Source organism: Phalangium opilio, unplaced genomic scaffold, assembly GCF_054372755.1.
Source record: "Phalangium opilio isolate 3A_F unplaced genomic scaffold, DU_Popi_V2 ptg000017l_1, whole genome shotgun sequence".
Taxonomy (NCBI): domain Eukaryota; kingdom Metazoa; phylum Arthropoda; class Arachnida; order Opiliones; family Phalangiidae; genus Phalangium; species Phalangium opilio.
This window is the reverse complement of record NW_028324151.1, coordinates 3,081,734-3,095,872: the sequence shown is the minus strand read 5'-3', so window position 1 is coordinate 3,095,872 and position 14,139 is coordinate 3,081,734. Positions and strand designations below refer to the sequence as shown.

The following is a 14,139-nucleotide window of genomic DNA, read 5'->3' as shown; positions in this document are numbered from 1 at the left end:
CCCCCTCTTTCACAGCCGCTGACTGTCAGATAATCCAAGATCACCCCTAATACGAGGTCCCGAATGAACTGGTCCGGCTTCCAATTTCGAGCGCGCAACGCACAATCAAACAAAGCGACTCGCCCTATAGGAAGGGCTTCTCTTAAGAGCGACCAATGGGATTCGAGAAGAGTGAGTCACATTGAAACCTCTTATAAAAAAAAATATTTCTCCCTCCCTTCCCAAGCGGACTTTTCCGAGTGCGTGGTGTAAAAAGTTTTAGGTACCAAAAAGTTCCAGGGGGGCGGGAAAAGTTGAGCGGGAAAAAAGGGGAAGCGCGGGAAATGGTTTTTAATAGGAGGTGTGTTATTATTATATTCCACGTTGGATCTCTCTCCCTCTCTCTCTTTCTCTCCGAGGCCAAATGACGACGACACACGTGACACGGCTGGCGTTGGATTTTGTAGATAGAAACCAAACACCCCAAGCCAACTGGGAAAAAATAGACCAAGAGAGGGGGGTTTTAAAAAGCAAAGAAAAAAAAACGCTGTTACTCCTCCTCCTTCACTGTCGTCAAAATATCTTCTATTACATTGGTGGAGGGTGGAATTACAAAAGGGGGGAAGAAAATTAAGGTAATTTTTAACCAAACGATTCGAACCTCCCTATTTTATATTTCCTAGAAATTATCTACTGAAGAAAAATTTTTGATTAGAAACTTTTAATTAATTAAATAAATAAAATAATATAAATAATAGAAGTTTTTCTTCGAGATTCTTCTAAATATTAAATTCAACTAGGGACTAAAACCAGATGGGGTTTGGGGGGTTTTTTGGGGGGGGGTCTAAAAATTAGACAAAAATAACAATAAATATCGAAAATACTTTTTTTTTAAGTGGATTGGTAAACAGAAATTTCCTATTGCCATCTTGCGTTGAAAGATGATAAAGTTGAACCCAAAACTTTTCAAAAACAAACTTAAGGAAACGTTTTCTTTATCAAGAGTATTTCCAGGAAGTCACGAAAGACCAACAATTTTTAGATATTAAATTTAAAAAAAAAAAATTCAAAATCCGATATAGCTCGATTGGATCCAAAAATTCCAACAAAACAAATTTTAATATTTATTATTTAAAATTAATGTTTAAATATTAAGTAGTTAATTAAACTGCACGTTCTAGTGTGATATGAAATTACGTGAAAATGCATGTATTCTATAATAAAAGGGGTCAAGCACAAATTATTAAGCGAAATATATTTGGTATAAAATTTATAGTGGCTTCTAAACTAACTATCCGAGCCCTCGGTGTATGAGAAAATAAAGGTTATAATGAACTATCCGAGCATGGATCCATTTAAATTTTTGGATAACAAAACTAATAGGTATAACAAACCACGAGTTGGGTGGGTTGGTCCATCCATCCAGGATCGGATATCTTTATTCTAGGAGAAGTTCTTCTCGTATTTCTCCGTTAGAATATCGAATTTATACAGGGTGTTCCTGATAAGTCTGCCATAAATTAATAAAGGGGGATGAGTGGATGAATTCTTTGGGAAATCGATTTTGAGTCGAAATGATGACACTGTTTTCAAGTTAAGATTTGAGGAGTGTTTTAGGGATAACCCCTTAATTAATTAAATTAGTAATCATTGTCTTGTATCAGTTTCTTAATTAAATTTAAAGGGGTCATCCGTAAAATACTCTAGACAATCTTAACTTGAAAACAGTGTCCCTTGTGGCAAAATGGAGATAGACTCAAAATTGCCCAAAGAATTCATCCCCCTTAATTAATTTATGGTATGCAGACTTATCAAAAACACCCTGTATATAGCTACTCTTATAATAAATTTCCAATACTAAAAATATCTTTCAAAACGATATTGTATTTCGCTATTATAGCAGTATATCAGAGTGCTTTCGGATTTACTTCCATTAGCAATGGATTAGGGTGCAATAAAGGAGTAACGACACGCCGAGACTAGTTCGAGAGTGGTTCGTGAACTGCCTCACGGAATAACGTCACTTTATCTTTAATTTCGGCATCACCGCGTCATCAGTCATTATTTTATCATGGTTGCCACAATTGTTCAGACTCAAATTCCTGATTGTCAACCCCCCCCCCCATGTATCTCTCAGCTTAAGCTTCAAAGCAGTGTCGTCAGGCCCTCTGCGAATCAAGTTGGTGTTGCTCAAACTGAACTAGCTGCTAGCCTATCCGCAATCTTTTAACTCACCAACGACCTGGTAACACTGCAGGAGGGGCAACTATATATTTCCCGCCCTGACTTCTTTGACATATTTTAAAATCTCCAAAACTTTTCAAGTCCTGGCTTTCCCTGACCTATGGCAACCCCTTCTTTTCTGATGGATAGTTTCAACAAAAGGGGCCAAGGGGTTAAAGAAAACTCCTCCCATACCTCAGCTTAAACTTCATTGTACCGTTGTCAAGTTGGTATTCGTCAGGTTCTGATCCAAACTGAACTACTATAGCCTTATCTCCGCAATCTCTTAAGTTCTTAACTCGTCAACCCTTGCAACACTGGGAAGAACCGCAAACAAACCCCTTTAGTGGACACTACACATAGTTTTCAGCCAAGGAGGATTGATATAATTTATACTGCAGGAGGTGAGGCTACTTGGTGGTAAGTTCTGGACTTTGAACTTCCCAAGTACCCTGGCCTCCTGCAGTGTAAATGGCATCAATTCTCATAGGCTGAAAACTTTCTATGTATTACCAGTCCGTTTCTATAATTTAAGTCTACTGTGTACCGTTACCGCACCTTTGAAAATGCATATTTACAAGAACCTAATAGAAAACTACAGGTTTCAGTTTGCGACTGAAGGTCAGCTTTCCATAAACCATTTTTTTATTACTATTTTTGCCAAGAATGTGAACTTAAATTACAAAGAGAGGTGAATTCGAGGAACCAGTAACTCTCAGAGGGGCTAACCACTATTATAGTTAATGTGTACCGATTACGGATTAGGCGTAATCATCTTAGCACTGTGAAAGGTAGGCTTACGCGTAATCATTTTAGTACAGTCAAAGATACAAAGTCGCGTACACCGATTACGCTTAGTGACTAACCCCTCGATGTACACGTACGCAAGTCGTATTCTCACTGTAAGGCTTTTAAAGATCACGTGTAAACATACGTACACCACCGATTAAGGGTCGTATTCACTGTAAGGCTGCTTTTAAAGATCACGTGTAAACATACGTACACGTATAGCGTGAACACCATTACGCCTATAGTGACTGCATGCAGGTAGGTACCTCGCGTGTTAAGTTTTCAATGTATTGGGGCTAGAGAAAACCCCGCCCACCTCCCCCTCTCTCACTCGGCTTTAACTTTCAGTGCATAAGTCAAGTACTTCTTACTAGTTCAAACAAACTTGAAACTGAAGTACTAGCGTTTCTTCAGTCTCTTTAAGAGGCTGACCAACGGTCTAGCAAAATAATAATAAATAAAAACCTTAAATGAAATTAAAGATCCATGAGATGAGTTAATTTTTGAGCCTAAGCGAAATTAATTGCTCATTAGAACACGAAAAACTATATAACGATTTAATAATTAATCAGAAACAATTAGCGTAGTTTTAAAAGGAAATTTTAGAATTTTTCTCTAATAAATTTTCAATAATATCAGAGATATTTAATGTATTATCCAGGCTACATGACGGACAAATTGAATGAAGTACCCAGTAGCCTAAACTACTGGTGTAAAATGGTATGAACCCTCCTAGTCTAAAAACTAAGTAAAGTACAAGTTTGATCTGAAATAACTGATAACTTTTCATCCATGCACGTGTTCACCCTTTTCTTTCGTGAACTTTACTTTAGTTTGAGATCTTACAATGGGGATTTGACACATTTACTCTCGACATTGGGGGGTCCGTTTTCAGAATCGTGTACGACCTTGAATACTCTACTTCTCGATTAGGGTCAAAGTTCGAGGGCATTAGATAAAATCAATTTTCACAAGTTGTCACCATAACCAAATACGATAATTAAAATACGTCTAAAATTAATGTCGCAACGCAAACCCCCAGGGATAATAAACTGTTTCCAGTGTAACAGTGTCACTTTCTCTTTAAACAAGAGAGAATGGGATTAGGAGGGGTGGAGAAACGGGAGGGGGGCTAGGGGATTTGCACAGAGAGAGAGAGAACTTCAGAGAAGAGCGAAGGAGCAAGCAAGTAGGATGGAGAGAGAGCAGTGAGTAGACGGCGCCTCGACTAGAGTTGTATGTAAGCACGCTGCTGCCACCCCATAGGCCTATTTTTCACGAGGCCCCGCTTTTTTCCTGGTCTGTGATTTATGACCGAATCGCCGCCCTCTCTTACGGGCGCAAGCGTCAGATTAACTACAATCTACAATGGGTTGGTGGCCGCCGCCGCGCAGAATCAAGGGTACCTTCCTTCGTATCCCCCCCCCACTCTCTCTCTCACTCTCCACCTTACCTTATAAAGTTTATCGACGCGCCTAGGGAAAATTCATAAATCTCCCTTTGTAATATACCTAAAACGCTAGCTAATATCACCCCGCATACTGAAATTTATAAGTTTGTTTTAAAAACCAACTAACCGCCTTTGAATTCTGAAGAACTGTTATTAATAATTAAACATAGTCATAAAAGAATCTGCTAATATCTTTCAGAGACTTTATCTTAATCATGAGGTCTAATAATCTTCTTTAATCATAAACCACTCTGGTTTATGATTGGCAGTAGGGGTCATTCATAAAGAATGTCTTTGTGATATTAGGCAGATAAGTGTTTTGTTTTCAAAACTTTTGGGTGATATCTATCATGGATGCAATAGAGGTTGACTTTGAGACAAATAAGTCAATAACAACAACAGACACAACTAAACACTTAACCCATTAGAAAAAAATAAGAAATCATAAAACTATCAACCATATTATATTTTTTTTTTCCATTAATTTACATGTACATGAGTTTTTGGACACTAAACATTGAATATCATAGTTTTATTTGGTTTATTTATTTAATTTAAGAGTATCTACTTATTCTTCATTGGTGGCGCCATGTTAAGTTCAATGATATTTGCAGATATAGCCTAACAAAACACAACAAACACGCTAATGTTACCAATACCATCTTAACACTGATATTTCTAAACTACTTTATAAGAAAAGAAGTAGAAACTTACATAGCCAAGAGTCGCGCTCACAAACGCTACTCCAACAGCTAATTGAATGTTATATTTGGTTTGTTTCTTATTGTAACCTTCTTGCCAAGATCCTTTCGGAACTGGAAGGTCACTCATTGTTGGTTGTTTAAAATCAGTAACATAGTGTCCCCCAGAAGAGCACCTTTGTTGGACACCTGATGTACGCATAAATTTACATAATTCTATGAAACTTTTGACCTCAAATTGGCTTCGTAGCAGCAAATACACCAAGCAGTTAAGCTAATGATCTATTTTTAACTTAAAAGCAGCCACCATAACTAATACAGCACAAACTACCAATATTATGGTTTTGAAATTAAGTTAAAGGTTCTACGTACACTATAAAGCGCCGAAAAAACTTTAAAAATCTAATTTACTAAACTGAATCGACGATATCAAAAATATAAACACTGATATTTCTTACAAAAAGTAAAAATTTGCATAATAAATGAAAAAAAATGTGATACCTAAGCCTAAATTGTACAAGGCTTAATTTTAGAAAGCGCCGCTGAAATATATAACTACTTTAAAGACTTACGTTGCACCTTCTGCAAGTTTGAAAGAGTTCTAGAAGCAACGATACGACTCATTTTAACGTTCTTAATTAAATTTAACTAGATTAAATTTAAAAATTTCGGATTCGAAACACGGAACTAAAAACGACGAAAAACGTAAGTAACTCACGTCGAATGCAGAAAACCTTTTAGGCTGAAGGTCAAATGCCGACAAAATACTTTGGTGACCTCTAGCGGCTTAAAATTGGCGGGAAATGTTAAATTTCTTTAAACGCGCGCATTGTAAAACCGGAAAATAACGGGTGTTAAGCCTTGGTAAAGATTAAAATTACAATTTTTAAACCTAAATGTACGAAAAAAATATTAAAAATCAGAATAATTAACATTAGTTATTTTTAATTATCAACAATAATGTTTAAAAAACTTACAACCCTCAAAATAATTGAAGAAAAATACAAAAACAATAAGGAAACCAAACCAGGTAGGTCAAAAAATGTTTTTTTTTTTCTTTTAATGGAGAGTAGAACCAGTGTGTTATCAGTTAGGTGTTTTTACTATATTTTTATTTTAAGTTTTGAAAAACAGTGCTTAAGAGTAGCACAAGCCAGAGAGGTTCTCATTTATTTATATTATATTTATTTATATATTAAGTCCAATTGATTTATTTTGTTTTTTGAACTTAGCTAAGCTGCTAAAAATGTTCCAACAGTATTTTATTTAAATTTTTTCTGGCAGCTTATTTTTATTACGTTTTGGTTTTATAATCAAAAGCTATATTTTTAAAGAGCATTAAGAAGATTGTAAAAAACACTAAATCCGACAATAATTTCTATCATTTCTAAAGGCAATTTCGTTTTTTAGTTTTTATTTTTATTAACTATCGAGGATTCGAGATAGCTATATATTAATTATTTTTTTTTTAATTTCCCCTGCGGCTACTTTAACAATTTAGTATTCTAGTGTACTACAAAGTTTTAATCTACATTTCTGTACATTGTGAAAAGTTTTTGGGGGAGTTTAGAAGAAAATTTCAAGTCAACTATAATTTTTTTACATTATTCATTCTTAAATTACAATTTAAAAAATAAATTTTCCTAAGCCTTGGATAAAGTCCCCATGCCCCTCAGGTGTTAATTTACGTATAAATTAAAAGAATCGTTAATATTTGCATCACTTTGGTTACCTGCCACACATACACACACTGTTTCTCAAATTTTTAAGTAGAAGAAAAGAAAAAAATTGGTAGAATAAATTGAGAATCGGAAGAGACTAAAGAAATTCTAATTCACGCGTAAAAAACGCTGCGTATAAATCACCCAAAACCCAACTACTTCATCCCACCCACAAGACAAAAACTTGGTTTTTGTTTGAAGTTGTCAACCATATGTTCCGAAAACACCCTTTTATAACTTCTTAAACGTGAAATCTTTTTCACGAAATAACTCGTCAAAGTTGGATAGCAATAATAATTATAATAATAGTAATAATAATAATAAAACCGTCGGTTTCTAATGTCGCAAGTTTATCCCTAAACAATGCCCCGAATTTTATTCATATTCCCTTCAAAGTAAAACATACGCTACTCATAGAAGTACTCTACGCCATATTTTATAACCGTAAAGTAACTTTTGGACTAGCTTCCGCAAATAAATTAAGTTCTCAAAACCGAAAACCAATTACCTAAATTTCAAATTAATTTAAACCTATTCGCTGTAAATAAATCTGTATTGCAGACACTTTTAGGCCAAAACAAAAGAACAATCATTGTAGAAGAGATTTACGAGTGATTAAGAGAACGTTAAATAAATTTTTGGTGAATTCTAGCGATAAAAAATGTTCGCAAAAATGGCAAGAAATCGGTAAGAGCTTCAAATTGAGAATGAGGAAATTGTTAATGAGGTATTTAACAATTAAAGAAGAAATTAGCATTGAAAAAGAAAAGAAAAAAAGTAAAAAACCCTTCTCTCTCAGAAAAAAATTTCCCCGATCAATGAGTCAACGTAGATTTGAGTCAAAAAGCTCACACAATGTTTTTTTTTTTTTTTTTCATATAAATTCTAAAATAACTCGGAAGGAAATAAGTCAGAACAGATTGAATCAAAAAACAATACAAACATTTTTTAGTAAAGAATTAAGACATTTCTCATTCTCCCTATATGATGGTTAACGGTACATCTTTATCGTTAATACAGTTTTGTTTCTTGTGCTTTAATGCATTTTTTTTTCCGTAACACTTTTAATTATACGGAATTAAATGTAGGTAATTTAATTTAATTTAATTTACGTTTGAATTTATATTATTATTTTAATGTTTAGATTTAGAGTCACGATAAATGGCAAAAAACTAACGTGCACCCTCGAATTTTCATTTTCATTTCTCCTTAAGGAGAAAGGATAAAAAAACAAACAAACAAATAAACAAATAAACATTGGGGTCTTCCTCACCTGCATGCTCTCAATTTTATCATTATTGATCAGCAGTGACAGCCGGGCTAGAATTAGGGTTAGAAGTAGTGGTGGTGGTGGCAGCTCCGTTCGATTTCTTGGCACTAGAACTTTTCAGAGCGTTTTTAATGAATGGAAATACCAGTGGCCATCCCAAGTAAACGACAAAACCGGCAAAGTAAACTGATTTATAAACCTGAAAAGGTTTTTAACAAAAAATGATTAAAAATAAAATTTAATGATAAAAAGAAACTTACCGGCCACCATCTTTCATAAGAGAGCATTACAAATGGTATTACGCAATACGCGAACATGAAGAGTTGGAAATACTTTAGAACAATCCATATTGGAATTTGAGCTGCGGGATGATTGGCCACGGCACTAAGTGTCGGATTTTTTTGGATCAGACCAACAACCTTTCAAATATATTACATATTTTAACTTCAAACTCAAAAAGTTATCATGTAACTTAAAAGAAGGATGTAATCTCTTACATCTCTTTCCATTTTCATGACAATAAACTCCATAAAGAACGTCATGTAATAGCCGGAATGCAATCCGTGCCAAACAGCTAAGAAAAGCAATGAAAGAAACTGCGAAGCCAACTTATTACCTAAGAAACGTAATCTTTTGAAGACGTAACTGGAAATAAACGATGGTTACTTAGGCCTAAATAAAATAAAATCAAAAACCAATTAAGAAAGGCTTTCTTACTTTGCCACCCAAAGATTGGTGTTAACATTGAACGTTTTAATCAACATATCAAATGTAACTCCAGTTTCGTAACCCCAGATTTTAACATTAGAGCATCCATTCCACAATTCTTCCCCTTTTTCGTTTTTGCCGTTATAGGTTAAACCAGCCATGATGCAACTACCCTCCTTAATCCCAGAAAAACCGTAAATAAACGAACTTCGTCCTAATACACTAATAATAACTATAATAACAATCTTACTGATAAAAGCCATGACGCGATATATTTATAAAGCACAATTTTGCCCCATAGAGCAACCACAAAGGTTCTCTTATAAAACGGCAACATCTTAAGTAGAAAAGTACGATTAACTCCTGATAATGAACTTGATTTATAAACTTTACATCGTATGATTCCGTTAGGACATATCTTTCAGGCAAGAGTAAGCTTCCAACGTGAAATATCGTCATGTAAATGACCCCTAAAGCGAATCTTTTCAAACCCGGTTCAATGCTGCATTATTATATTAAAACAATCTCTTATTCTTCTGTGGATTCGTAGATATTTAACTTATATGATCAACTAACCAATTGGGTTTTCCGCCATTTTCCCCTCCAAATGCACCGTTAATAAAATCAAGATAGCGCCTCATTGGAAACTAAATGTAATTATTTAAATTAAATCTGAACTAATGTTTTTACGTATAGAGTTTAACGGACTTAGAAGGGGTAAATTGCTACATGTTTTCCCTGGATAAATTCTACACGTTTTTCCCTGGATAAATTCTACACGTTTTTCCCTGGATAAATTCTACACGTTTTTCCCTGGATAAATTCTACACGTTTTTCCCGGGATAAATTCTACACGTTTTCCCGGGATAAATTCTACACGTTTTTCCCGGGATAAATTCTACACGTTTTTCCCGGGATAAATTCTACACGTTTTTCCCGGGATAAGTTCTACACGTTTTTCCCGGGATAAGTTCTACACGTTTTTCCCGGGATAAGTTCTACACGTGTTTTAAGGGATAAATTCTACATGTGTTTTAAGGGATAAATTCTACATGTGTTTTAAGGGATAAATTCTACATGTGTTTTAAGGGATAAATTCTACATGTGTTTTAAGGGATAAATTCTACATGTGTTTTATGCGATAAATTCTACATGTGTTTTAAGGGATAAATTCTACATGTTTTTTATGCGATAAATTCTACATGTTTTTTATGCGATAAATTCTACATGTTTTTTATGCGATAAATTCTACATGTTTCTTATGCGATAAATTCTACATGTGTTTTTGCGATAAATTCTACATGTTTTTTATGCGATAAATTCTACATGTTTTTTATGCGATAAATTCTACATGTGTTTTTGCGATAAATTCTACATGTTTTTTATGCGATGAATTCTACATGTGTTTTTGCGATAAATTCTACATCTTTCTAATATTGGTTTAAATTACAAAAACCTAGTATTCTACCACTATAATTTCCGCGATTACAAAAACCCACATTGAAAATAATTTTGTCTCTTTTCAAGGATAGAAAAAAACCCTTTTGAAAAAATAATTGCACATATGCTAATTACATTTTTAAACCATTAGTTTCCTCATAGACAAAATTTTGGATATTATCCAAGGAATAATACACCGTATCAAAAAATATTAAAATGGAGCCAAATGAGGACATTTTATTGTTATTTCTTTGGGAATGATAAAGTAGCTGTAAAAAAATGAAACGTACTTGCGGGCCGACTAAGAAACCCCCGTAAAAGTAACTGTGTCCAGCCACTTCCAATATATTAGGCATTTTCTGAAGAGCGTTCTTTTTTTGGTCAACTGAAAGTTTTTCCTAAAAAAACGGATGAATAACTTCGAAATAGCTCGGAAGTTTATTTATAGTATTTTGGATGTGAAAAACTAACCACTTTCTTTTTGCCATCATAGATATCAAACGCAAGCCCTAGGTAAAGGAAAAAAAACAAAAAAAAAAAAACATTGTTTTAGCGGCTGGATGACATTAAAACATTTCTTCACACGTGTAAAATAATACGTTTTTTTCTGGTCACACGTGTGAAATAATACGTTTTTCTGGTCACACGTGTAAAATAATACGTTTTTCTGGTCACACGTGTAAATAATACGTTTTTCTGGTCACACGTGTAAATAATACGTTTTTCTGGTCACACGTGTAAAATAATACGTTTTTCTGGTCACACGTGTAAAATAATACGTTTTTCTGGTCACACGTGTAAAATAATACGTTTTTCTGGTCACACGTGTAAATAATACGTTTTTCTGGTCACACGTGTAAATAATACGTTTTTCTGGTCACACGTGTAAATAATACGTTTTTCTGGTCACACGTGTAAAATAATACGTTTTTCTGGTCACACGTGTAAAATAATACGTTTTTCTGGTCACACGTGTAAAATAATACGTTTTTCTGGTCACATGTGTAAAATAATACGTTTTTCTGGTCACACGTGTAAAATAATACGTTTTTCTGGTCACACGTGTAAAATATTTTTTTTTTCATGACACGTGTAAAATAATACATTTTTCTTGCCAAAAGTGAAAAATAACACATTTTTGCGACAAGCGTAAATAACATGTTTTCTTGTCAAATTATTCAAATAACACGTTTTACTTGTCACATGCGAAAAATAAGACGTTTTTCTTGTCACGTGTGTAAAACAAAACATTTCTCTGATGACACGTGTAAAATAACATGTTTTTCTATCAGTGGATAAAAGGTGGAATTTTATGTTATTGTACTATTATCAAACCCATAAAATGTGTGTTAGGTTTTTAAGCCAGAATTGCAATTTGCACATATCATATGCATTCATTTTATAATTTTAAATACTTTACTGCAATATAAAATAATTTTTTAAAAGTAGATGAATTGAACATCTGCTGAATAATAAACATAGTGTAATGCTGCAAAATACATTTACTAAACTGTGAACTAAAAAACAACCTGTACTCATCAACAAAACGTGTCAAGGGCTTTTTACTTTTGTGTCAAACTATCTTAACCACGTTTCCTTCAGAAAAAACAAACCTATTATCAAAACTGATACAATTATCAGTAAGATGTATGTTTAGTCACTACACTAAACTACACTACACAATTCATTGAGGTTAAAGATAATGTGTAAGAAAATTCAGATTTGATTGAAAGAATGAAGGATAAGTGGGAAAACACTTTTAACTTTTTAAGTAAGGAATTTGAAAAACGTAGAAAATAGAAAAGATGACGTTTACCTATCAATCTCAAGGTAAGAACGCAATGAGGCATACTCCAAGTGATATCATAATTCCCCGTTCCAGTGGCATAATACCCAGCCAATAGATAGCCCTGATAATGATAACAATCAAAGGAATAATTATAATCTATGCAGAACCTCTTCAAATAACTCTTGTTAATAAAAATAAATTGAAATTATGTAAGGTATCTTTGTATTTTATCAGTTAATAACCCCTTTCAGTTAGAATCTAAATCGAAGCTTATACAAAAAGGTATTTACCATCATAAATATGAATGTTACAGCTACTGAAAACAGTGTTCCACCACATATTAACAATAAAATGTAAACAGCAAAGACTGATATAAGTGAATGAAGAACGGCAGCTCCTGATTGAAAAAGTAGACATATTTTACTTAGAGAGTGGTACTGAGAAGGGAGGAGCTACGGGAACGTGACGTCAATATTGTATTGCTTAAGCTGACGACTTCCAATATGGTCGCCAAAACCGAGGTAAGAGATAGGAGGGTATGACGTCACGAGAAAATTCGTGGTAGCAGACTTACCCCCCCCCCCCCTCTCCCAAAGTGTAAAAACTTGAAAAGCAACGCAGATAAACTAAACTCTATTTATAATTTCGAATTATCTGATAGTATGTGTACACACAAAGTGATAAGAACCAACCATAAATGCTAAACGCTAGTAAAATCCTAGACCTTATCCAAACAAATCTGCTTATGTGGTTCAGTTACGTTAAATTGGAAAACATTAAGCCTCCCTAGCCTTATCATGGTCTATAATTATTATTTAGGTCTAAATAGACATCTTACCGTAGTTGAAATATCCAATACTAATTCCACACACAATTACAAAGAGATTCTGTAGGGAAGGAGCTTTTCCAAATAGTAAATGACGATGTATAAGAGCGAGAGGGTATCCTGTAAACATACATTATTATTTTGGAGGGTTTTGTAGGCTTAGCAACAATAAATAATTAATTAATTAAGAATAAAACAGGTGTTGTTAAGATATATTTACCTAAAAGAAGTGATAGCAAAAGCTTGAACGCCGCTTCTGAAGCTCCAACAGATGCAGCGAAATAACCAATCCATCCTGAACCAGTGTTTTCAGTGTCATGTAGCGACATGGTTTATACTTTTAAGGTTAAACTAAGAGGTCTTTCGTTGATATTACAGTAGATTTATCAGTTTGAGTATTAATTCTAATAATTACGGTCTAAGTTACATCACAAAGTAATCATTGCAGGGTTTTTTTAAGTCCAGTGTCCACCACAAAAGCACAAATACAGTTCACTCTTAATTTAAACCAAGGCTAAATGAATTGGGGAACTGACCAAAGACTATATCACTACGGTTAACGGGGAAGCCAAGCTTACTTTCCTAATATTTGTAATTTTTCCTTCTATAAAATTATTGCGTATATAACTGTATTTAAAACCCAAAGCACGGAACCACCGTTTTCACTTACGAAATGTTATTTTTTTCGTAATCACCCGACCCTATCCTATTCCTAAACTGTACGCTATGGGGAAAGGCACGGAATAACACGCGATGCGATTGATATGAAAAATATTTTTTCTACCACCGCCGGTCGGTGTCACGTAAGAGGTTACGTTACTACGTTGGAAGGGGGAATCAACGACTCAACGCCGCCCGTTAGCGCGCCATATCTCTTGTCTACGATTTGGCAACACTGGCTTCGTCTTACCCGCCTTTTCCTCTACTGACTCTTTAAGATTGAACGCGTGACTTTGTTATTACCCAAGGCTTAGATAGCGTACTCCTTCCTTGATCAATAGATAAGAACCGGTTTGATAAAGCCGGTCGACACGTGTACAATTAATTTATACCATAGAGGGATTATCGGAGGGGAAGGCGAAGCCGATTGAAAAGTTCAACCCCCCACACTTTTTAGGTCTCTTTAATTTCTTAGATTTTTATTTGAGGTTGGGAAGTTGCTGCAGCGCATGGTGCTTCCCTTTAAATGGTCGCCGCCATTTTGAATTTCGGTATCGGAATTTCGCTGGACATAAATCCATTA

The 14,139-nt window shown here is 34.3% G+C and overlaps 2 protein-coding genes across 2 annotated transcripts; both read right to left on the bottom strand.

Annotated features, from left to right (window-relative positions):
* Nucleotides 1-4,886: 4,886 nt before the first annotated feature.
* LOC149702495 (uncharacterized) lies at nucleotides 4,887-5,884 on the bottom strand. The gene is made up of 3 exons (XM_089866334.1): nucleotides 5,715-5,884; nucleotides 5,156-5,331; nucleotides 4,887-5,062 (listed from the first exon to the last, which is right to left on the bottom strand). Exons 1-3 carry the CDS (start codon nucleotides 5,764-5,766, stop codon nucleotides 5,006-5,008), a joined length of 285 nt encoding a protein of 94 aa, XP_089722460.1. The 5' UTR covers nucleotides 5,767-5,884; the 3' UTR covers nucleotides 4,887-5,005.
* A 177-nt stretch (nucleotides 5,885-6,061) lies between these two features.
* On the bottom strand, nucleotides 6,062-14,095 carry nes (lysophosphatidylcholine acyltransferase 3 protein nessy). Its single transcript, XM_089866322.1, has 13 exons — nucleotides 13,117-14,095; nucleotides 12,909-13,016; nucleotides 12,361-12,467; nucleotides 12,098-12,191; nucleotides 10,753-10,790; nucleotides 10,572-10,679; nucleotides 9,418-9,488; nucleotides 9,235-9,343; nucleotides 9,092-9,178; nucleotides 8,851-9,017; nucleotides 8,631-8,778; nucleotides 8,394-8,552; nucleotides 6,062-8,332 (listed from the first exon to the last, which is right to left on the bottom strand). Exons 1-13 carry the CDS (start codon nucleotides 13,223-13,225, stop codon nucleotides 8,159-8,161), a joined length of 1,479 nt encoding a protein of 492 aa, XP_089722448.1. The 5' UTR covers nucleotides 13,226-14,095; the 3' UTR covers nucleotides 6,062-8,158.
* Nucleotides 14,096-14,139: the final 44 nt, after the last annotated feature.